Raw genomic sequence first — 25,349 nt, forward strand, 5'->3', positions numbered from 1 at the left:
AATGTTGAGTGTCTCTAGCTCCCTCCCTGGAGATTAAGGTTCGCCATTGCGTGCCCCTTCACTTCATTCCATTCCAAAGTGTACCCTCTAAGAGCAGCTACATTTTTATCTGAGCCTGGTGATTGTGATAGATCGGCCCAATGACACACGCACACACATAGATGCACGTGAGACACCCAGGGGGATGGGCGGGCAGGCAAGCAGGGTAGGGAGGGACCAGGCCCTGCCAGGCTCCAGCTATAAAACCCTCCCAGGATGGGGCCAGTGTCCTGCTCCTAGCTGTGCTCTACCTCGCTCCTCTGTGCCACTACACCCTACAGACAGACGGGCAGCTGCCAAGCCAAGCCTCCATCATGAACGACATCTACAAAGCAGCGGTACGTCCCACTCCACTTCTACAACAGGGTATATTGTTTGTGGAGAATGTGAAAGTGGTTGTATTTAGTAGGTAACATCATCATGAATGGTTTGCTTTTAATGTTGTTCAACTTTGGATTTTCAGTGATAGGTGACATGGATGAAAATGCTGTTTTGGTTTAATTGTAGTCTAAGAATATTTTGTTGTCAGATTTCTGTCTTTTGGAGTGTAAAGGTTTAGGTAGGTTACTATTTCAAATGAACACTTCAGCACCTGAGGGTAGGATTCACCCTTAAATAGAATGAAAAGTACCTGTAATATTTAGTATTGAGGGTAAAATCCACTACATAACACTTTTATGTTTTTAACAGTTTTAAACGACAAACTATAATGTTTCAGATCAACAATTAATTCAAATGAGGTACATTTGGATATTCCCCTTACAACAATTTAGCAATTTGTAATTCTGACATTGCTCAGATGATTGAACTTCCATCACAAACTGTGTCTGTCAAGCGAACACACACAACGCCAGCCTTTGACAAGTGAGGTGAGACACCATACATATATAGACCTTGTGCCTCTTGAAGCCTATCAGGTTTGATAGGAGCACTCCAGGGGTCAGAAGCAGGACAAGCCCCTGGTCCACACTGTGGTTTCATTCATGACTACAAATGGAGCAGTCTCACTTCTCATCGGCTAATTTTGGCCAGTTGCTCCTAGCCTCCTGCATGTGTGTTTCTGTGGTGCCAGAAGAGGGCTTCGGGTCTAGATATCCCTTCCCCGCCCCGCCCACACAACACACGTGAATTCCAGCATTATCTGTGTGAGCCACTGGGAGGGCTGGGAGAGCTGTTTGTTTATCTGTCTAGCTATCTCTGCCTGCTGCCTGGTGGCTGATGAGCTGGGCTGGGCCGGGCCGGGCTGGGCTGGGCTGCCCGAGTCTCTACTGGGCATTACAGCTAGAGGAGTCAACTACAGGGAAACAGACCGGAATGTGTGTGTGTCGATGTTTAGATGCACACGGCTCTTTTTCCCCCATATATCATCACCAGCGGAATGTGTGTTTAATTTGTTGTGGACGACAGACAATGACTCTTACATAAGCAGCTGTCTCCCTCTCTCATTCGCGGTAGCTTTCCCTGGATTACTGCTCCATTGTGGAACCAGATCCACAGCTATGCTAATTTAAAGCACTGTGTATTCTGTCCTTTATCTGCTGTTTCTGATCCTCCTGTCAATGTATTTTTAACCCTGCCTCTCACTGGCACAGGCCTCATGTATGAAGTATAGGTTTTGTGTTTTGTGAAGGATGGATGACCAAGTGTGAAGGACCAAGGGGGGGGGGGGGGACAAGCTTTGTGTAAACTAAGGCAACATTTGAGGTGCACTGTTCCAGAGAATTGGTTCCACCTTGTGGAGTCTACTGTAAATCCTCTGAAGGATTGTTTTCATACACTCGGTTTCTCTATCAACATTTTATGGTTTAGGACTGGGCCTTGTCTGAACTGAATTTGAAAACTCCACAAATACGATTAAAATGAAGGGAAGAGCGTAGATATTATACACGTGTTATTGCACGAATGGAAAATATTATATTGTGCCTATCAAAGGAATACAGTGAATCAAAGTTAGGATTTGGGGTTGTAAAAGACATTCCAGAGTGGATTCAATAACAGATATTGGCTCGACTGCTTCTGAAAACTTTCCATTTCTTCAATAGGTAGAGCAGCTGACAGACGAGCAGAAAAATGGTATGTAAAATGTGTTCATCTCAGTGTTTCCCATAGGAATTATTGTAGTAGCGGTGCCAAAGTAGTTCTTTTTTTTGTGGTGGCCACAATTTAGCAGCGGGGGTGCGCCGCTGCTAAATACATATAGGGGAAACACTGCATCTAAATGTCATTATGGTTTACTAATCTATGTCGGTCTCTGAGGCCTATGCATAAATGCTTCTTTACGTGGGATATATATCTTCACGTTCTACTAAATTGAATCACATCTAAATCAGTATTTGGCCTAAAATGTGTACCATTCACTCCTTCAGGCCAAGATGAAAAGTAAATTCTAGATATCTCAGAGGATCACATTTTTTATTTAACCTTTATTTAACTAGTTAAGAACAAATTCTTATTTACAATGACGGCCTACCAAACCCAGACGAAGCTGGGCCAATTGTGCGCCACCCTATGGGACTGCCAATCACGGCCCGGATATGATTACAGCCTGGATTCAAACCAGCGACTATAGTAACACCTCTTGCACTGAGATACAGTGCCTTGAACTGCTGCGCCACTCGTAAGCCCCAAATAAGTTGATTGACTAAAAAAGCGTATCTTACACTAAAGTAGCCTACACATAGAACTGACCATGAAAACAAAAGGGGGAGAGGGGAGAAGAATAATAACTGACCATGGTCATGTGCTGTGCTGTGTGTTGCAGAGTTCAAGGCAGCCTTTGACATCTTTGTCCAGGATGCAGAGGATGGCTGCATCAGCACCAAGGAGCTGGGCAAGGTGATGAGGATGCTGGGGCAGAACCCCACCCCAGAGGAGCTGCAAGAGATGATCGACGAGGTGGATGAAGACGGTAAACACACACGCTCACACCAAAGAGACCGACTCAAATGACTACAATAGGCAAATGTATTTCCCATGAATAGTTCCTATCGTGAACCACGTGTTCGATGTAAGAGGTTAGCTCATCAGCAGTGGATGAGGATGGTACACAACAAAGGCAGACACAAGTGTTCTGCTCATCAAAAGGCCAATTCATGGCTCATTGATGGGCCGGCAGGGACAGTTGTACACTGTTCTTTGTAAGATGGTAAACACACAAAAGACAAGCAAGCATCACATGGCTGAGTAGAGGATCTGGTCACATGTAGCTGCTATATCAAAGATAGGCTCCTTGATCTTAAAGGTCGTGTGGCATCCTTCTGTTGACATGTCTTTGCAGGCAGTGGGACGGTGGACTTTGACGAGTTCCTGGTGATGATGGTGAGGTGCATGAAAGACGACAGCAAAGGAAAGACAGAGGAGGAACTGGCAGACCTCTTCCGCATGTTTGACAAGTACGTTTATCCTCACAAGTACATAAGGAGATTCATGAGGGGGACGAACTCTCGAAAAGTAACTCTTCATAGTTTTACCCGACTAAGTACCTACAGCCTAGTACCACCAGGATAGACAAATACACAGGAATGTACACTGCAGAGTTTTAGCTTGGGTGCTGGTTTGTTTCTGTTTTTGCCTACTTGTCATTGTTGGACAAGGCAAATACTACATAGTATAAATACTAATACAGTCATGTTCGCTGGTTAACCGATTTGTGAAGCAGTATAATCCTCCTCTCCTAAACGCTACAGAGTCCCCAGTGTAAACGATGTTGTGCAAGTTGCACTGACCCTTATGAACAAATGAAGAGGATACTAGGAGTATGGGGATGGAGGATACTAGGAGTATGGGGAGGGAGGATACTAGGAGTATGGGGATGAAGGATACTAGGAGTATGGGGATGGAGGATACTAGGAGTATGGGGAATGGAAGGATATAGGAGTATGGGATGGAGGATACTAGGAGTATGGGGAGGGAGGATACTAGGAGTATGGGGATGGAGGATACTAGGAGTATGGGGATGGAGGATACTAGGAGTATGGGGATGGAGGATACTAGGAGTATGGGGATGGAGGATACTAGGAGTATGGGGAGGGAGGATACTAGGAGTTATGGGGATGGAGGATACTAGAGTATGGGGATGGAGGATACTAGGAGTATGGGAGGGAGGATACTAGGAGTATGGGGATGGAGATACTAGGAGTATGGGGATGGAGGATACTAGAGTAATGGGGATGAGGATACTAGGAGTATGGGATGGAGGATACTAGGAGTATGGGAGGGGAGGATACTAGGAGTATGGGATGGAGGATACTAGGAGTATGGGGATGGAGGATACTAGGAGTATGGGGAGGGAGGATACTAGGAGTATGGGGATGGAGAATACTAGGAGTATGGGGATGGAAGGATACTAGGAGTATGGGGATGGAGGATACTATGAGTATGGGGAGGGAGGATACTAGGAGTATGGGGATGGAGGATACTAGGAGTATGGGAAATGGAGGATACTAGGAGTATGGGGATGGAGGATACTATGAGTATGGGGATGAAGGATACTAGGAGTATGGGATGGAGGATACTAGGAGTATGGGGAGGGAGGATAACTAGGAGTATGGGGATGGAGGATACTAGGAGTATGGGGATGGAGGATACTAGAGTATGGGATGGAGGTACTAGGAGTATGGGGATGGAGGATACTAGGAGTATGGGGAGGGAGGATACTAGGAGTATGGGGATGGAGGATACTAGGAGTATGGGATGGAGGATACTAGGAGTATGGGGAGGGAGGATACTAGGAGTATGGGGATGGAGAATACTAGGAGTATGGGGATGGAGGATACTAGGAGTATGGGGATGGAGGATACTATGAGTATGGGGAGGGAGGATACTAGGAGTATGGGGATGGAGGATACTAGGAGTATGGGGATGGAGGATACTAGGAGTATGGGGATGAAGGATACTAGGAGTATGGGGATGGAGGATACTAGGAGTATGGGGAGAGGAACTAGGAGTATGGGATGGAGATACTAGGAGTATGGGGAGGGAGGATACTAGGAGTATGGGGATGGAGGATACTAGGAGTATGGGGATGGAGGATACTAGGAGTATGGGATGGAGGATACTAGAGTATGGGATGGAGTACTAGGGAGTATGGGGATGGAGGATACTAGGAGTATGGGGATGGAGGATACTAGGAGTATGGGGATGGAGGATAGCTAGGAGTATGGGGATGGAGGATACTAGGAGTATGGGGAGGGAGGATACTAGGAGTATGGGATGGAGTATACTAGGAGTATGGGATGGAGGATACTAGGAGTATGGGGATGGAGGATACTAGAGTATGGGGGGGAGGATACTAGGAGTATGGGGATGGAGAATACTAGGAGTATGGGAATGGAGGATACTAGGAGTATGGGGAGGGAGGATACTAGGAGTATGGGGAGGGAGGATACTAGGAGTATGGGGATGGAGGATACTAGGAGTATGGGAATGGAGGATACTAGAGTATGGGATGAGGATGGAGGATACTAGGAGTATGGGGATGGAGGATGGAGATACTAGGAGTATGGGGAGGGAGGATACTAGGAGTATGGGGAATGGAGGATACTAGGAGTATGGGAGGAGGATGGAGGATACTAGGAGTATGGGGATGGAGGATGAGGATACTAGGAAGTATGGGGAGGGAGGATACTAGGAGTATGGGGATGGAGGATACTAGGAGTATGGGGATGGAGGATATAGGAGTATGGGATGGAGGATACTAGGAGTATGGGGAGGGAGATACAGAGTACTGGAGGGAGATACTAGGAGTATGGGGATGGAGATACTATGGAGTATAGGATGGAGGATACTAAGGAGTATGGGGATGGAGGATACTAGGAGTATGGGGATGGAGGAATACTAGGAGTATGGGGATGGGAGGATCATAGGAGTATGGGGAGATGGAAGGAGATTACTAGGAAGTTATGGGGATGGAGGATATTTCTAGGAGTATGGGGAATGGGAGGATACTAGGAGTATGGGATGGAGACACTAGGAGTATGGGGAGGGAGGATACTAGGAGTATGGGGATGGAGGATACTAGGAGTATGGGGATGGAGGATACTAGGAGTATGGGGAGGGAAGCACTCATTTGGGAATGTGCAACAGTGAAACGTGAAATGTAACTAACTGTAAAATGATCCATGGATATTGAAATGATAGGATTGTGGAATAACACCACGTGCAGTGCTCAGGGATCTTGGGGGATGTGTAATATTGAGTATAGGGAGGGGGCACAGTTGCATAACGGGGAAGGGAGGGGTAAGAGTCCTTAAGCAGTCATTTTGTGAATTTGTATGTTTGATATGTCTTGGCTTATGCCATGTCTCTCACCCTATCGCAATGCATTTTATTGCACGTAAAGCATACATCTGTGAATTCAGACAATACAGAAATATATAATCTATGGCCTCCCAGGAATGCGGACGGCTACATAGACCTGGAGGAGCTGAAGGTAATGCTGGAGGCCACAGGGGAGGCCATCACTGAGGACGACATCGAGGAGCTCATGAAGGACGGGGACAAGAACAACGACGGGAAAATCGACTATGACGGTAAAGTTTTGGAAATGGAAGTTAAGCACATAGTGCAGAGGCAGAAGCATTCATGTATTTTATTCATGATACTGATGCAAATGAACAGTTCTATGGATACTTCACTGCTAGAAAAGGAAATTGGGAATATGAATTATGCATGGTAACATGCTGTGTTATTCACAAGTAAAGCTGTGTAGTGACCAAAGTGAGGAAAATAATTCACTTAATTCCCTTTTTCCTCCTCTTGGTTCCAGAGTTCTTGGAGTTTATGAAAGGAGTAGAATAAACAGCATCAAGAGAAGACAGAGTCCCCCGACCCTTAGTGATATTTTTCTATTTCTCTTCGACGTCATAGACATCTACGGAAAACCGGAGGTTGCCTTTTGGATGTCATCGGCAGAACTTCTGAACGACTTTGCAAGACTTAGTTCAATAATCTGATTGCTTATGTATTTTTTTTTTATAACTTTTTACAATTTCTTGCATTGTTGTAAGTACTGTTTGTAACTTGTTCCGGTGCCCATATACTGCGTTTGAGTAAATGTAACCAACCAGAACACTCACAATAACAACTCACATATTACTTCAGTTTGCCTACTTGAACTATGCATTATTGTTTCATTTCAAACGCATATGAATTTTTTGCAGTGCCACAAACAGTTTACAAATCTCTTATTTTTCCAAGTTGCTGATGTTGTGCTGCCGGACAGAATGCTGTTTGAAATACATCCTTTTTGGCATAGGACAGTACATCTGTCCCTGTAAGTCTCTGTAATTATACCCTACTTTGATTAGCCCATTAGTAGTCAGAACATACATTGAAATGCAGTGTAGCCACAGTGGCATAATGCACCGGTTGTATGTTTAACAGATTCCCTCGGGGCCGTTTAGTCTGCTGGAGAGCCTGTGGTGGATGTACACACCATACGTCTGCTTAGAATGTACCTTCAAGTAATAAACGTGTTCGCCAAAGCAACGCCCCGGGTTCGCCTGATATCGTATCTGTTTGGAAGTGTTTGCTTCAATGGAGTGTTTTTTGAGCGGAAATGATTCTTCACCGTGAGAATATATATTTTTTTTATACATAGGAGTTCTGCTTTATTTTTAAAAGTATGGGATAAAACTCAATAAGATCCTGTATGCAGTTGGCATGAATCGTTCGTTATAACTTGTGAACTTCACTATTTGCTCCAACTCTTCAGAGTCCTTCTGATGTCTCCATTTTGTAGTTCTCTCCTTTTTATTGTACTGTAGATTCTGGTGCTACACAGAGGATCTTCTCTGCAGGGGTATAATAATAAGAATTAGGTGGGAGCTTCTATTTGTCCTATTTCACAGATGTACAAGTGTGTATGAGAAATATCTTTTGCATAGCCCACTCTCCCTGAGAAGGTGAGGTCATAGCCAGAGTCTGCCATTATCAACGGTGATCCTGGAGTAATTAGGGGCACATCAACAGATTTTCACCTTGTCACCTCAGGGATTTGAACTAGGAACATTTCAGATAATGGCCCAACACACTAACCTACCTGCCACCCGTATGTGGGCTGGTATCTAGTTACACAATGTATTGAGACAAGAGCTATTTATGTCTAATTACGTTAGTGCCCATGTTAGGGGATCATATTTGACCGACACCAGTTGACAATCAAATGCCTTTAGCCTTACAAGGCAGAGAGGACCAGTACTGAGGAACAATAGGCTCTGTGCTAGGCCCGTGAGCCAATGTGTCAGTGTACTATACTGACATCCAGTGTGCTCAGTGACTTGGATAGGATATTTCAGTTCAATGTGTTGAAATTATTGTTTCCAGAACATGTAAAACCCTCTACTAATTGACTAACTACAACAAATTGATTGTCAGATAGCTGTAATCAAGATCATTGACATGAGTTAACTTCAAATTCATCTCGCGAAATTGCCCCTTTAAATTGTATCGATTGTTGATATAACCTGTACACAATCGAAAGACATGCTTTTACCTGCGCAAAAGAACAACAGTGTGCAGTTATCATTCTTACCACGAGGTGTCAGTAGAGAAACATACAATCACTGAGAGGCCATTACCATTATTGGTGGAGGACGACATGTCAGTCGCCGAGCGTAATAATGATATCAATACACAATTATGTTATTCTACTTCAATAAAAACGACTGTGACCGCCGTAGGACCGCAATACAAACCTCAAACATGAACATGTGATCCAAATGAGCTACGACTATTTTCAAAGAAAAGGATAGTGATATCATACACAGACATTTTAAGAGAGTATAATGTAACAGTATAACTTTCAACCGTCCCCTCGCCCCGACACGGGCGCGAACCAGGGACCTTCTGCACACATCAACAACGGTCGCCCACGAAGCATCGTTACCCATCGCTCCACAAAAGCCGCGGCCCTTGCAGAGCAAGGGGAAACCCTACTTCAGGTCTCAGAGCAAGTGACGTAACCGATTGAAATGCTGCCTGTTCACCCCGCTACCATCCAGAAGGCGAGGTCAATACAGGTGCATCTAAGCTGGGACCGAGAGACTGAAAAACAGCTTCTATCTCAAGGCAATCAGACTGTTAAACAGCCATCACTAACACAGATACGTTGCTGCCTACATACAGACTTGAAATCATTGGCCACCTTAATAAATGGATCACTAGTCACTTTAATAATGTTTACATATCTTGCATCACTCATCATATATGTATATACTGTATTTTATACCATCTATTGCATCTTGCCTATGCCGCTCTGCCATTGCTCATCCATATATTTAAATGTATATATTCTTATTCCATTCCTTTACTTAGATTTGTGTGTATTAGGTAGTTGTTGTGGAATTGTTAGATTACATGTTAGATATTGCTGCACTGTCGGAACTAGAAGCGCAAGCATTTCGCTACACTCGCAATAACATCTGCTAACCGTGTGCATGTGACCAACAAACATTTGATTTTATTTGATTTAGACCGACGGAAGTCACACAGACAGGAACACTCTTACTACAGGTCTAAATGACTAAGCCCAGGACCTTCCATTGACTGGACGTCTGGCTGCATGAAAGGCCCTGATTTGGGAGAAAGCTGTTGGGCATCACAGCAACAGCAGCAGTCGCAGCTGGGGTCCTGCTCTTTCTGTTAATTGTGGAGTATTCATACAAGGCCTGTGAGTGAGTCAGGCGGTGTGTGTGTGTTGAGAATACAACGAATCAATGCAGGAGGAATATCCTAAATACATTTCCGTTGCAATTTCTTTTCTGAAAAGCTCCGCTTTGTCATAGATTTTGCAATTCACAGTAACACAGAATTTGTATAGAGCATGATTGGCCATGTGTTGGCCCTAGTCAATGAAAGGCAGTAAAAGGCTTAGTAGTAGTAGGTTCCAGTGGTGTGTGAATGTGAATGAATGGGTCTGGGTGTGGAACAGTAGGCAGGGTGGGGGAGTGACTCAGTTATGTAAGACAGGCCTGATGACTCATGCCTCCTGTCATTAAGACCCACTGCAGTGTGGTTATATATCTTAAAGGCCCAGTGCAGTTAAAAAATGTGATTTTTCCTGTGTTATATATCTATTTCCACGCTGTGATGTTGGAATAATACTGTGAAATTGTGAAAATTATGATAATGCCGTATAATTGTAAGAGCTGTTTGAATAGACTGGCTGAAATTTCTGTCTGTTTTGGTGGGATGGAGTTTTGGACTGCCTGGTGACATCGCCAGGCAGTAAATGAGTTAATAGACCAACAAGAGAGTTCCAAACCTCACTGCCAATAACTGCTAGTTTTCAGTTTCCACCTCCCCACTCAGACCACTCCCAGACAGTCCGAGTTAAATTCTCGCATGAGAAATGTCTCTTTGCTAAAAAATATATTTTTGTTTCTTTTTTTACTATTTTAATTCAAAACAGTAAGGTACATAAATGATTTGATATTGAGATAAAAAATGGCTGGATTGGACCTTTAAAGAGCCACATTAGGTAATCTGTCTTTAAGGGACACACAGGATGCCTATGACTTGCTTTCTATTGTGTGTGCTGTGCCTGATGCCTACGCCCCATTTCTCAATGACCTCTGACAGTGTTTGAGGCAAGGTGGATGCAAATATGTTTCATCGACCAACATTATGTAATGGGGCCCTTTCCATTCATTCATTCATTCATTGAGTGTGTGTGTGCGTGTGGAATGTTGTTATCCCATGGCTGTCATGGAGCTAGACACTGGCATGGGGTTGTGTTGATTGATCCACTATCGATGATGACGCACAGCACAGATCACATTGCAGGAGTACGATCTAGTGAAAAATGGGAATTAAATTATGGATCTATGAAAGCAATCCACATGACAAGTTATATATATAAAAAAAAAGGTTTTATTGGAACTCTTAACCAACTCAAATGTGTTTCAACTGAGTAACATCTAACAATATCACTATTTTCTGCAATCAGCTTTCGCTACTTTTTTTGCTAAACGTATACTTCAGATACGTTCTTCGAACCTACAGATTATGATATATTTCACAATGAATGAAATCATCTTCATTTCAGGAATGACTTTGCCCTTATGTTGTTGATAGTGCATTTCTAAGGAGTTAACTAATCATACAATGTCACTACCTCCTACATAGAAATGGAGCTTAGTTGAAAGCAGCAGGCTTGTGGGCTTATGGGATTCCTGTTTTACCCGCTCGACTACATGAAATGCTCTTGGAAGTGTTCCAACAACAGATATCATCCATGGTGTTATTCTTCAATTCACCACGGACAAAGGCACAAAATACAAGGGTATCATGTCTTGAAATTCTCCCCTTTTTTGGTGAGCTGATCCTTTTTAGGTCAAGGTAGAACATTTTCTGTAATATGATCATCGTTCTCTGTCTTTGACGTTTGCTCACACACTATTAATAATCAAGTAAGAACACCTTAGGGTGTGAGAGTAATTGTATTCAGCGAGTTGAGAATACTACCCTAAAAAGATTAAGAGGCAGAAGTAGAGAATGATCGCAGATGATCTAAAAGCCTAACAATTTACTCCTAGGAAGAAGATACAAAACAGATCCACAAAAATATGTGACATCTCAAACCATTCTTTTTTTTCTCATGAGGAAATGAAATGAGTAGTTTGGTCCTTGTTACTGTAAATGCACAATGAGGGAGTGGAAAGCGTACACAAAGAGAGAGTGGAAAGTGCAAATCAGACTGGAACAGACAGAATATTGTGTTATGATGCTTCATCCCACTTCTCTCCTTCAGAGAACACTGAAGTACTGTCCGGCCGTACTAACCACGATGGGTCATGGAAGAGTAAGGATTCGAGAAATAGGGATCTCCAAATCCCGCGGTTCTATTTACAGCTTCCAATCAATGTGAGCAATTGTTTTTTTGTTTCAATGTATTGTTACATGAAATAAAATGCTTTGTCTATTTTTAAAGATATTCAAAAGATATCATATTATTTTTAGTGTTTGTGATTTCTCGCTCACAACGGCACCCATCCGAGCCCTCTGTTCTAAACACAACCGTGTTGGGGGAAACGTGTAACTCACACATGAAGCAGACAACTCTGCTGATGTATGTACTATAAATGTAATCTCTATGTTGTAGGGCGGGYTTCCCCAACTGCCCCCCCCCAAGTTTACTGAAAAYAAAGTCAAAAAAATMGTGGAATTTGTATTGTTGGACATAAAAGACTGTAAAAACACCAGGAAATCAGCTCCAAGTGATTTTAATTTAAGAAATCTGTTCCCAAGTATTCCCACGCATAATAGAGAGACACATGAATTATACATATGTAAGCAAGGTTTGAAATGATTATGTTTTAGTCAAACTACTGTATATCTGGTTGGGCTTCTTGCGGTCAATTTGCAGTCTATAAATTTCRGTTCCAGAAAAAATCGMCCCGCGGCTGAATCTAGATCCCTGGTGTAGGGGATAGAGGCAAAGTGACCAAAGCGGAACTCGCTGGCCCTGGATTTACCCACTCACAGAGCCCATCCAGTGACATCATTGTTATGGTAACCTGTGTGCTGGGATTTCAAGGCCTGAGGCACGGCTCTGATTGGCTCAGCCAGCTATTCCATACTGTAAGCACCATATGGCCTTGCATGAGTGGGATACCAGTCATTCCCACCAATGACCCAGGTCTGAGGTCTGGGTTTACATATACAGGAGCGATAGCCTGTGTTTTGTGTTGGGTCTGTGTACGTCTGAGGAATGCGCCCTTAAACAGTACAGATCGACCCTGTCTTGTAAACTCTCACCCTCTATCTAACATTAAGGTGCTTTCCAAGGAGGCCCCACTGTCCCGCTGAACTTTTCCACAGAAAATTGCAGTAATCATTTGACTAGAGAACTCTGTTTTGCCGTTCTTGGTGTGTACAGTTAGTGTACATGGCCCAGGTGGGATGGTGGATTTGGTCATGGAAACAGTGGCTTCTGGCAGATGGCATCCTCTGTCTGCCTCTCGTATTCCATGTGGCTACACGACCCATTATTCTCAGGGCCACCACACCCTTCTCTTCCCTCTACATCGAGATCTACGTCTCAGAAACAATTTTGTGTTCGCTTCGGTAAATGGAAAGAGATATGACAGTAGATAGGGGGGATATCTCTCTTGAAAAGTTGATGTTTTCTTATCTCAAAAAACTTCCTGGAAAGATAAGACACTTCCTGGTTAGATAAGGACCCGCTAGGCACAGACATCAGTTCTTACATTTGGTTGAGTTGTCAACTAAAGTGATTTCAACGTGAAATCAACAAAACATTTCACCATGACATTGTGGGAAAAAAAGACAAAATGCCCTTATGTTGATTACTTTTTACAAATCTAATACATGAGCTGAAATGGAATTGTTTTAAGATGGTCATACCATGGATCATTTAGCTATTTGATTTTGAAATGTAGGACCTTTTATGTATCAAAAATTAATAAATAAAGCATTTTTTCATTAAATATTGAATTTGGCCTTTACTACTATAGCCCATAGCCTATAGCATTGAATAACACATTCATAATGGCAAAAMAAATWKATTTTTTWATGTATTTTTTGAATAATAGTAGTATAATAATAGTAGTATGAATAAGGAGTAAGGTTATGAAGTGTCTGTCCTATATCTAGGAGATGTAAACTCAACAAAAAAAGAAACGTCCTCTCATTGTCAACTGCGTTTATTTTCAGCAAACTTAACATGTGTAAATATTTGTATGAACATAAGAAGATTCAACAACTGAGACATAAACTGAACAAGTACCACAGAAATGTGACTAACAGAAATTGAATAATGTGTCCCTGAACAAAGGGAGGGTCAAAATCAAAAGGAACAGTCAGTATCTGGTGTGGCCACCAGCTGCATTAAGTACTGCAGTGCATCTCCTCCTCATGGACTGCACCAGATTTACCAGTTCTTGCTGTGAGATGTTACCCCACTCTTCCACCAAGGCACCTGCAAGTTCCGGGACATTTCTGGGGGGAATGGCACTAYCCCTCACCCTCCGATCCAACAGGTCCCAGACATGCTCAATGGGATTGAGATCCGGGCTCTTCGCTGGCCATGGCAGAACACTGACATTCCTGTCATGCAGGAAATCACCCACCGAATGAGCAGTATGGCTGGTGGCATTGTCATGCTGGAGGGTCATATCAGGATGAGCCTGCAGGAAGGGTACCACATGAGGGAGGAGGGTGTCCTCCCTGTAACGCACAGCGTTGAGATTGCCTGCAATGACAACAAGCTCAGTCCGATGATGCTGTGACACACCGCCCCAGATCATGACGGACCCTRCACCTCCAAATCGATCCCGCTCCAGAGTACAGACCTCGGGTGTAAAGCTCATTCCTTCGACGATAAACACAAATCCCGTAGGTGACGTTGTTGCCGGTGATGTCTGGTGAGGACCTGCCTTACAACAGGCCTACAAGACCTCAGTCCAGCCCCTCTCAGCCTATTGTGGACAGTCTGAGCACTGATGGAGGGATTGTGCGTTCCTGGTGTAACTCGAGCAGTTGTTGTTGCCATCCTGTAGCTGTCCCACAGGTGTGATGTTCGGATGTATCGATCCTGTGCAGGTGTTGTTACACGTGGTCTGCCACAGCGAGGACGYTCAGCTGTCCGTCCTGTCTCTCTGTAGCGCTGTCTTAGGCGTCTCACAGTACGGACATTGCAATTTATTGCCCTGGCCACATCTGCAGTCCGCATGCTTCCTTGCAGCATGGCTAAGGCKCGTTCACYCAGATGAMCAGGGACCCTTGGCATCTTTCTTTTTGTGTTTTTCAGAGTCCGTAGAAAGGCCTCTTTAGTGTCCTAAGTTTTCATAACTGTGACCTTAATTGCCTACCGTCTGTAAGCTGTTAGTGTCTTAATGACCGTTCCACAGGTGCATGTTCATTAATTGTTTATGGTTCATTGAAAAAGCATGGGAAACAGTGTTTAAACCCTTTACAACGAAGATCTGTGAAGTTATTTGGATTTTTACAAATTATCTTTGATTTAACACATTTTTTGGAGTAGCCACAAAACTACCTCCATACCTCCATTTATTTTTWWAAACCGAAACCGGTTACCTTCAGACGAGTCCCATGAGACTTTTGGCGGTTGTAGAGGAAAACGGAGACCAGCATCTCTAGTTTAAATGGACGGATTCTGACGGGGATTTTTTGTATTGTGTTACTTAGATTGACAGTCAATATACTCTAGATACATAGAAACTATGTGTTTATTTATTTTTTAAATGGTATTATGTGTCTGTCATTGTTACGTGTCCTGTCCTTATAAGTTATTGATGATGCATGCTGTGATAAAACAATTTCCCAAGTTGGGATAAATAAAGTAATACTCTACTGTACAGTAGATACATTGTGGATGTGGATACAAGACATTCATACTAAACTACAAGCTAAGTATAGACACCAAGTAGTAGGCCTAACTCAAAATGTAGCAAAGAGCACAGACTTAGAACTCTTACWGAACAAAATGCTTTCATTCTCTATTACTAAGATCTGTGGAACAACGTTAAAGAAATGAAGTTGTTCAAGTCACGTCATCTCATCATACGCCGATGAAAACCTCGTGCCATTCAAGCTTTTCCTAAATTAATGAAGGATATCATAATTGTACGATCAACACTTTCCCATGGTCGATTTGAACGTCGGCGTATGTGTTGATGTATCTACACGGTATTGTGTCTCTGTCATGAAGGTTATCGAGCTTATTTCCAAAAGAGCTCAGCTGATTATCAGCCGCGGAGAGTGTCTCAGAGATACCACTGGAAAAACATAGAGATGAAAAGAAAAATGTGCCAGTGTCAGCCTTAGCATATGTGCAAAAATMAGTTGAGACTAGTCTTCAATCTGTTGACTCTATGTGTTTTTTGAGATTGGAGATTTGTATTCTTAGACTCGACAATATCACAAGAATTTCTGAAAAAACAAATAAATAGAGGTTTATGTAACTTTTAAACAGCCCTGGGATGTTACACAAAACACGAGCATGATATGTAGGTGTCCATGTACCCTAGTTCTGCCATCCCCATTTTCAAACACACTCCTCCATCTCTGTGTGGGAGAGTCCGTGCTAATGCTAAATCCACAGTTTGGCTTCAAGATAGATCGTTTTTTGGCCACCGTTAGCGTAAATGTAATTCCTGTTAATCTGTTCTGGTGTATTGTCATCACATGTTAAGGTTGAAAACGGACAGTCTTGTAGCTTCAATGAGTCTAACAGAGGTGTATGAGTGTACGTCTTTCGTCGGGTAAGGAGAGGAGGACCAAAGGCGCAGCGTGGTGCGTATCCAAATTTATTAGAATACTTTCAATATGAACAAAAATAAACAGACGAAAAAGCAACGAAGCTACAGTCCCGAACTAGTGAACACAGAAAAAAACAGGAACACACGAACAGGAACAATCACCACAAACCACACGTGAAAACAGGCTACCTTAATATGGTTCCCAATCAGAGACAATGCAAAACACTGCCTCTGATTGGAACCATATCAGGCCAAATTGACAAACCTCAACATAGAACACATAACATAGACTGCCCACCCAACTCACACCCTGACCATACTAACTAAAGACAAAAACAAAGGAAAATAAAGGTCAGAACGTGACAATGAGTTCTCATAAAATGCCAAAATTGGAATAGTTACCACTTATTTTACTGTTTATCAGCAATGGTATTAATATTATATTAGAATATGTAATATGCAAAATTATTCAAGGACATTTTTTATTTGCGTGTACAAATTTCATGATGAACAGGAATGACATTTACGCTAACGGGTAGAGAAAAATAACTTATCTGAAAGCCACGCCTCCAATAAGCCAGGCCTCCAATCTGATAGGCTGCCACCTCTACAATATATTATTAAAACGGTTAAAAATGTAAAGGTTCCGGGTTTGAACCTTTACACAGGGGTTCCTCGAACACCCTTTTCAGAACTCGAAACGCAACACAAGCGGTTCCTCCGTGCACCTTTACTTCGAAGAGTGTAGTTCTGTGAAACGATGGCTAAAGGATGTAAACACAACGCTGACATAAACGACGTGATCTGATTGGCAGGAGAAATGTGACTGTTCAACTCCTTGCTGCTTTTGTTTTGTTGGACCACTGGTATTATTTCCTCATTGGCAGTGCACAGGCAATTGGTGTGAATTATTTCCCTGGTATCTAGTAGCCTACGTGAGGATTGGTTCCGTATGACCCGGTTCATCAAATATGTTGATGAGATTACTTTCAGATCACATGCAGCTTTAAGGCCTAATTCAGCCTCTACATCTCCATCCTGGCTAACTAAGATAGGCCAAATCAACACGAGGCAGGGGGAAAAAACATGTCATTCTGCATGCTTTTCCAAACTGTGAGATTAGGATTATTCTACATTGAGAACGTCTGCCTTCCACAGGCAAAGTGTGACCAGGGAAAAATCCTCCCAGTGATGACGGCATAGATTCAAATGAGATTCTCTTTCACACTGGAAAAGCTCAATGGTCTGACACAGAACCGGGAAAGAACAGAGTATACACCGTCTCTCTACTCGTTTATTTTCATGACTAAAGTGAATATCAGATCATTGTTGTACTCGTGTACAAGTGATAGTTCTAAAATTAATAGGCTTTAGGAATACTCTATAATGTCAGTCTTGGAGGGACTGATTGAAAATTAACATATGCTGTACTATTATCCCATTGGTCAGACCTCACTTTAAAATGTGATTTATCGCTTGGAAACTCTCCAGGTTCAATGAAGGATAAACAAATAAGTCAATTATTCCAGACATGCTTGTACCATTGAGTCAGTGGCAGCTGTGAGATTATCTAATAGTCAATCAATGTGCTGAATGGGAGGCCTGTGGATGTGCTTAACCACAACAGGTGTGGAGCAACATGAAGGGCTTCTGGTCTCAGTCTCTTTCACTCTCTAACACACACACACACGCACACACACGCTCACATACAAACACACACAGTCACACACATACTGTACAGTCACAATGTCGACTCTCTCCTTCACCTTCCCCCTCTCTTTCTCCCTGTCTCCCCCCCTCTCTCTCCATCTCCTTTRCCCCCTTCTCTCTCTCTCCCTAAAACCCTGTCAGTCTCAGAGCACATCTGCTTCCCGTGCCACCACTGCTGAGCAAGCAGTGATTTAACCTCTGCTTCCCTTCGCTAGTGATTACGACAACATGACAAAATTACTCCACTAATCTCTTTGAGTACATTCACTGAAACATCGCAAACAAGGCAGGACAGAGGCCATATACCTGCTTAAGAAGCTTTAATGTGCCAAGATGGATAATTAATGAATCAATGATGTCATGACACACAGTAGTAAATCATGTTTCCGTTCACATTAAATGCTCTCACACAAAGTCTAGTACCTTAGCAGCCTACACTAACATACACTATATGACCAAAAGTATGTAGATACCTGGTCGTCGAACATCTCATTCCAAAATCATGGGCATTAATATGGAGTTGGATCCCCCCTTTGCTGCTATAACAGCCTTCCCCTTCACTGGAACTAAGGGGCTTAGCCCGAACGATGAATAAGAGCCCCAGACCATTATTCCTCCTCCACCAAACTTTACCGTTGGCACTATGCATTCAGGCAGGTAGCGTTCTCCTGTCATCTGCCAAACCCAGATTAGTCTGTCTGACTGCCAGATGGTGAAGCGTGAGTCATCACTCCAGAGAACGTGTTTCCACTGCTCCAGAGTTCAATGGCGGCGAGGTTTACACCACTCCAGCCGACGCCTGGCATTGTGCATGGTGATCTTAGGCTTTTGTGTGGCTGCTCGGCCATGGAAACCTGTTTCATGAAGCTCCCGACGAACAGTTATGGTGCTGACGTTGCTTCCAGAGGCAGTTTGTAACTCAGTAGTGAGTGGTGCAACCAAGGAAAGACAATTTTGCACTTGGCGGTTCTGTTCTGTGAGCTTGTGTGGCCTACCACTTTTCGGCTGAGCCGTTGTTGCTTTTAGACGGTTCCACTTCACAATAACAGCACTTACAGTTGACCGGGGAAGCTCTAGCAGGGCAGAATATGAAAGTCACTGAGCTCTTCTGTAAAGCCATTCTATTGCGAATGTTTGTCAGCCTCCAGTATTTATGCTGCAGTCGTTTATGTGTCGGGGGGCTAGAGTCAGTTTGTTATATATGGAGTACTTCTCCTGTCTTATCCGGTGTCCTGTGTGAATTTAAGTATGCTCTCTCTAATTCTCTCTTTCTTTCTCTCTCTCGGAGGATCTGAGCCCTAGGACCATGCCTCAGGACTACATGGCATGATGACTCCTTGCTGTCCCCAGTCCACCTGGCCGTGCTGCTGCTCCAGTTTCAACTGTTCTGCCTGCGGCTATGGAACCCTGACCTGTTCACCAGACGTGCTACCTGTCCCAGACCTGCTGTTTTCAACTCTCTAGAGACCGCAGGAGCGGTAGAGATACTCTTAATGATCGGCTATGAAAAGCCAACTGACATTTACTCCTGAGGTGCTGACTTGCTGCACCCTCGACAACTACTGTGATTATTATTATTTGACCATGCTGGTCATTTATGAACATTTGAACATCTTGGCCATGTTCTGTTATAATCTACACAGCCAGAAGAGGAGTGGCCACCCCTCATAGCCTGGTTCCTCTCTAGGTTTCTTCCTAGGTTTTGGCCTTTCTAGGGAGTTTTTCCTAGCCACCGTGCTTCTACACCTGCATTGCTTGCTGTTTGGTGTTTTAGGCTAGGTTTCTGTACAGCACTTTGAGATATCAGCTGATGTAKGAAGGGCTATATAAATACATTTGATTTGATTTGATATAGAGATTGCATGGCGGTGTGCTCAAATTTTATACACCTGTCAGCAACGGTGTGGCTGAAATAGCCGAACACACTAATTTGAAAGGGTTTCCWCATACCTTTGAATATTCAGCGCATTTGTAAAGTATTCAGTGCATTTGGAAATTTCTAAAAACCTGTTTTCGCTTTGTCATTATGGGATATTGTATGAGGACTTTTTATTTTATAAAAAGTCATTAAAACAAATTTTTCAACCACTCCACAAATGTCTTGTTAACTAACTATAGTTTTGGCAAGTTGGTTAGGACATCTACTTTGTGTATGACACAAGTCATTTTTCCAACAATTGTTCACAGACAGATTATTTCACTTATAATTCACTGTATCACAATTCTAGTGGGTCAGAATTTTACATACACTAAGTTGATTGTGCCTTTAAACAGCTTGGAATATTCCAGAAAATTATGCCATGGCTTCTGATAGGCTAATTGATATCATTTGAGTCAATTGGAGGTGTACCTGTGGATGTATTTCAAGGCCTACCTTCAAACTCAGTGCCTRWTTGCTTGACATCATGGGAAAATCAAAAGAAATCAGCCAAGACCTCAGAAAAAAAACTGTAGACCTCCTCCACAAGTCTGGTTCATCCTTGGGAGCAATTTCCAAATGCCTGAAGGTACCACATTCATCTGTACAAACAAAAGTAAACAWGTATAAACACCATTGGACCACGCAGCCATCATACCGCTCAGGAAGGAGACGCGTTCTGTCTCCTACAGATTACATTTACATTTAAGTCATTTAGCAGACGCTCTTATCCAGAGCGACTTACAAATTGGAAAGTTCATACATATTCATCCTGGTCCCCCCGTGGGGAATGAACCCACAACCCTGGCGTTGCAAGCGTCATGCTCTACCAACTGAGCCACACGGGAACGTACTTTGGTGCGAAAAGTGCAAATCAATCCCAGAACAACAGCAAAGGACCTTGTAAAGATGCTGGAGGAAACAGGTACAAAAGTATCTATATCCACAGTAAAACGAGTCCTATATCGACATAACCTGAAAGGCCGCTCAGCAAGGAAGAAGCCACTGATCCAAAACCGCCATAAAAAAGCCAGACTACTGTTTGCAACTGCACATGGGGACAAAGATCATACTTTTTGGAGAAATGTCCTCTGGTCTGATAAAACAAAAGTAGAACTGTTTGGCCATAATGACCATCGTTATGTTTGGAGAAAAAAGGGGGAGGCTTGCAAGCCGAAGAACACCATCCCAAACGTGAAGGGCGGGGGTGGCAGCATCATATTGTGAGGGTGCTTTGCTGCAAGAGGGGCTGGTGCACTTCACAAAATAGATGGCCTCATGAGGTAGGAAATTTATGTGGATATATTGAAGCAACATCTCAAGACATCAGTCAGGAAGTTAATGCTTGGTCGCAAATGGGTCTTCCAGATGAACAATGACCCCAAGCATACTTCCAAAGTTGTGGCAAAATGGCTTAAGGACAACAAAGTCAAGGTATTGGAGTGGCCATCACAAAGCCCTGACCTCAATCCCATAGAAAATGTGTGGGCATAACTGAAAAAGCGTGTGTGAGCAAGGAGGCCTACAAACCTGACTCYGTTACACCAGCTCTGTCGGGAGGAATGGGTCAAATTTCACCCAACTTATTGTGGGAAGCTTGTGGAAGGCTACCCGAAACATTTGACCCAAGTTAAACAATTTAAAGGCAATGCTACCAAATACTAATTGGGTGTATGTAAACTTCTGACCCACTGGGAATGCGATGAAATAAATAAAAGCTGAAATAAATCATTCTCTCTACMYTTATWKTGACATTTCACATTCTTAAAATGCAGTGGTGATCCTAACTGAACTAAGACAGGGAAATTTTACTAGGATTAAATGGCAGGAATTGTSAAACTGAGTTTAAATGTATTTGGCTAAGGTGTATGTAAACTTCCGACTTCKACTATATGGTATACATAATGTTTTGGAGAATTCCAAAGTAATTGTGAAAGCAGGAGGCAATGGATTGAAGGGGAATTATGCGATACCACAGATGAGCTCTGCCTCTGAGGATGAAGTGGTATATGATTTTTATAATCGAGGCATACTTTTTAGACAACAGATGTTAGGGAATTTCCAAATAGGAAGTGTTGTAGTATCTACCAATTAACACTGTATGTGTTGCTATAGGGAGATTCTAGCACCTCAAACTTGTGGACAGATCTATAACTTATTTTGAACTTTGCTTCCTGATCAGGGCAGGGTACTTCCCATTATCCCCTGCCAGGGTTTTATTTTATTTATTTATTTCACCTTTATTTAACCAGCAAGGCAAGATGAGAACACGTTCTCATTTACAATTGCGACCTGGCCAAGATAAAGCAAAGCAGTTCGACACATACAACAACACAGAGTTACACATGGAGTAAAACAAACATACAGTCAATAATACAGTAGAAAAATAAGTCTATATACAATGTGAGCAAGTGAGGTGAGATAAGGGAGGTAAAGGCAAAAAAAGGCTGTGGTGGCGAAGTAAATACAATATAGCAAGTAAAACACTGGAATGGTTGATTTGCAGTGGAAGAATGTGCAAAGTAGAGATAGAAATAATGGGGTGCAAAGGAGCAAAATAAATAAATAAATACAGTAGGGAAAGAGGTAGTTGTTTGGGCTAAATTATAGATGGGCTATGTACAGGTGCAGTAATCTATGAGCTGCTCTGACAGCTGGTGCTTAAAGCTAGTGAGGGAGATAAGTGTTTCCAGTTTCAGAGATTTTTGTAGTTCGTTCCAGTCATTGGCAGCAGAATGAAGGAGAGGCGGCCAAAGGAATAATTGGTTTTGGGGGTGACCAGAGAGATATACCTGCTGGAGCGCGTGCTACAGGTGGGTGCTGCTATGGTGACCAGCGAGCTGAGATAAGGGGGGACTTTACCTAGCAGGGTCTTGTAGATGACCTGGAGCCAGTGGGTTTGGCGACGAGTATGAAGCGAGGGCCAACCAACGAGAGTGTACAGGTCGCAGTGGTGGGTAGTATATGAGGCTTTGGTGACAAAACGGATGGCACTGTGATAGACTGCATCCAATTTATTGAGTAGGGTATTGGAGGCTATTTTGTAAATGACATCACCGAAGTCGAGGATTGGTAGGATGGTCAGTTTTACAAGGGTATGTTTGGCAGCATGAGTGAAGGATGCTTTGTTGCGGAATAGGAAGCCAATTCTAGATTTAACTTTGGATTGGAGATGTTTGATGTTAGTCTGGAAGGAGAGTTTACAGTCTAACCAGACACCTAGGTATTTGTAGTTGTCCACATATTCTAAGTCAGAGCCGTCCAGAGTAGTGATGTTGGACAGGCGGGCAGGTGCAGGCAGCGATCGGTTGAAGAGCATGCATTTAGTTTTACTTGTATTTAAGAGCAATTGGAGGCCACGGTAGGAAAGTTGTATGGCATTGAAGCTCGCCTGGAGGGTTGTTAACACAGTGTCCAAAGAAGGGCCAGAAGTATACAGAATGGTGTCGTCTGCGTAGAGGTGGATCAGAGACTCACCAGCAGCAAGAGCGACATCATTGATGTATACAGAGGTTGGGGAGTAACTGATTACATGTATTCTGATTCCAAACATTTTTGACTGTAATCAGTTGTTACCAGCAGAAATATTGTAATCAGATTACAGATACTTCTAAAATGTGCTCATTACTTTTTGGATTACTTTTAAATTAAAAAAGGATGTTTGTGGAAATAACATACAATGTGTGTCAGACCACAAGTCAGAAACCATTATGACACCAAATGCGTTTGATGGATCCGTTTTTTTAAATTTTAAATCCTCTTCAGGGGAAAGTAATCAGATTACATTACTGAGTTTATGTAATCCAAAAGTTACATTAATGATTACATTTTTGGACAGGTGATTAGTAATGAATTACATTTAGAAAGTAACCTACTGTCCCCGGCAGTGTTACGTTGCCGTGGAAGCTATCTCAATCAGCCCTATATCACTTCGGATGTGCCTCAGCGCTAAACCTCATTGGCCGGTCGATTGAAGCTGCAATGTCTGCACCATCAGCCCGGAGTGTCAGACGTCTCTGCTTGTTATCTTGCACGTAAGGCCAGTTTGGATCCATGYCCTCTGACTGGCCTAGATATGGGTGGGTGGCTATTAGACATCACAGGTGTTTCCTGCAGGTATGCAGCCTGCCAGGTTGTCATGCTAGGAAAACCATCACACACGAGAATATTATTGTTAGGCAAGTCGGGTCTGTTACTTTCAAAAGAAGACAATGGCAGATGAGGATTTTTTTTTCTCTTGACATTGGGGACATTTAAAGAAAATAATGTTGTTTCATTTAGTTATGTTACATCCTTTTCAGTGTTGTACTTATGAAATTGGAACTGGACGAGAGACAACCCATGCCTGGCGTTCTCCATTTTAAAACCCCATAGTGAGCTCGGATACTCTGCTGTCATTTTCTGTTGCACCTCATTTTCCTCAGCTTAGCTCAGGGCTACGGATATCATAGGCTTAGCCTCGTTTCATAACTGCTTCTTCTGAAAAAGAGGAATTGCATTGCCTGAGAATCATGGCTGCTTTGGCCTGGATCAGAGGTGTGATGAATGTATAAATCTCCCTGGTGCACCAGACCAGGGTTTGGAAGAGCTGAGGCTTGTGGGGGGCTAGCCTCAGGCTAATCATCAGTCCTTAGTAATGAAACCTCTCGAGGTAGGGATATTTCGATGACAAGGTGACCCGTGAACAGGTAAAAACTTATATTTTTTGCAAATAATTAGCATCATGTTAAGTATTCAATATGCTCTCTTGGGAGACGTGAGTWTGTGTGTGTGCTAATGTGAACATATCCACAGTAAAAAGTTACCCCCACATCACCCTCCCCAAACGTCCAACAGGACCCGAGGACGTAGCGATACGAGCTCTCATTTCCTCTTTTCAAACGAGACACAGCAGCTTCTGGATATGAGAAAAACTCAACAAGATATTACTGCGTTTACCCAAGAAACACTGAAACTTTCGTTCTGAGAATGACACACCAGCTTAACATCCTTTAAAGAAAACCTTCTTAGTATGGATGTTAGTCATCAAGTAAAATAGGCCTTAATTGGCACACAACGGACATGTTCCAGCTCTATGTCGTCTCATCTTCCTCTTCTCTCCGAGTGAGTGACTGGGAAGGGAAGTGGCTGTGTTGTGGTTTCAGAGATCTGGCCCTGCCACCCGTCCTTCTCTCCATCAGACGCCCTGCATGGCCACAACAGACAGGAAGCCAGGCATCAGAGTGGACAGAGAGCGGATATCTCACCACACCTACAGCCTTGGGCCTTGTGCTGCACAAGACAACATGACACAGACAGGGAGCCAGATAGTGGCTGACTCTGCACTGGACTTGATATTCTTCATTATAAATGTTGAGCGTTGACTGAAAGTTGCCTAAGCTTTGGCACGGCAGTAGACCTGAATAACAATAAGACAGTAATAACACAAGAATGCATAG

General features: G+C 43.0%; 1 protein-coding gene across 1 annotated transcript; it reads left to right on the forward strand.

Annotated features, from left to right (window-relative positions):
* The first annotated feature begins 216 nt into the window (after positions 1–216).
* LOC111966212 (troponin C, slow skeletal and cardiac muscles) lies at positions 217–7,139 on the forward strand. Its single transcript, XM_023990677.2, has 6 exons — positions 217–377; positions 2,082–2,112; positions 2,801–2,947; positions 3,317–3,431; positions 6,433–6,569; positions 6,806–7,139. Exons 1-6 carry the CDS (start codon positions 354–356, stop codon positions 6,835–6,837), a joined length of 486 nt encoding a protein of 161 aa, XP_023846445.1. The 5' UTR covers positions 217–353; the 3' UTR covers positions 6,838–7,139.
* The last annotated feature ends 18,210 nt before the right edge of the window (positions 7,140–25,349 follow it).

This window comes from Salvelinus sp. IW2-2015, linkage group LG7 (genome assembly GCF_002910315.2).
Source record: "Salvelinus sp. IW2-2015 linkage group LG7, ASM291031v2, whole genome shotgun sequence".
NCBI lineage: Eukaryota > Metazoa > Chordata > Actinopteri > Salmoniformes > Salmonidae > Salvelinus > Salvelinus sp. IW2-2015.

Bases quoted from the DNA above. Each gene is read 5' to 3' on its own strand.
- LOC111966212 (XM_023990677.2), top strand. From the start codon at position 354: ATGAACGACATCTACAAAGCAGCG. The intron at 378-2,081 runs GTACGTCCCACT...TTTCTTCAATAG, and splicing joins ACGACATCTACAAAGCAGCG to GTAGAGCAGCTGACAGACGA. The intron at 6,570-6,805 runs GTAAAGTTTTGG...TCTTGGTTCCAG, and splicing joins CGGGAAAATCGACTATGACG to AGTTCTTGGAGTTTATGAAA.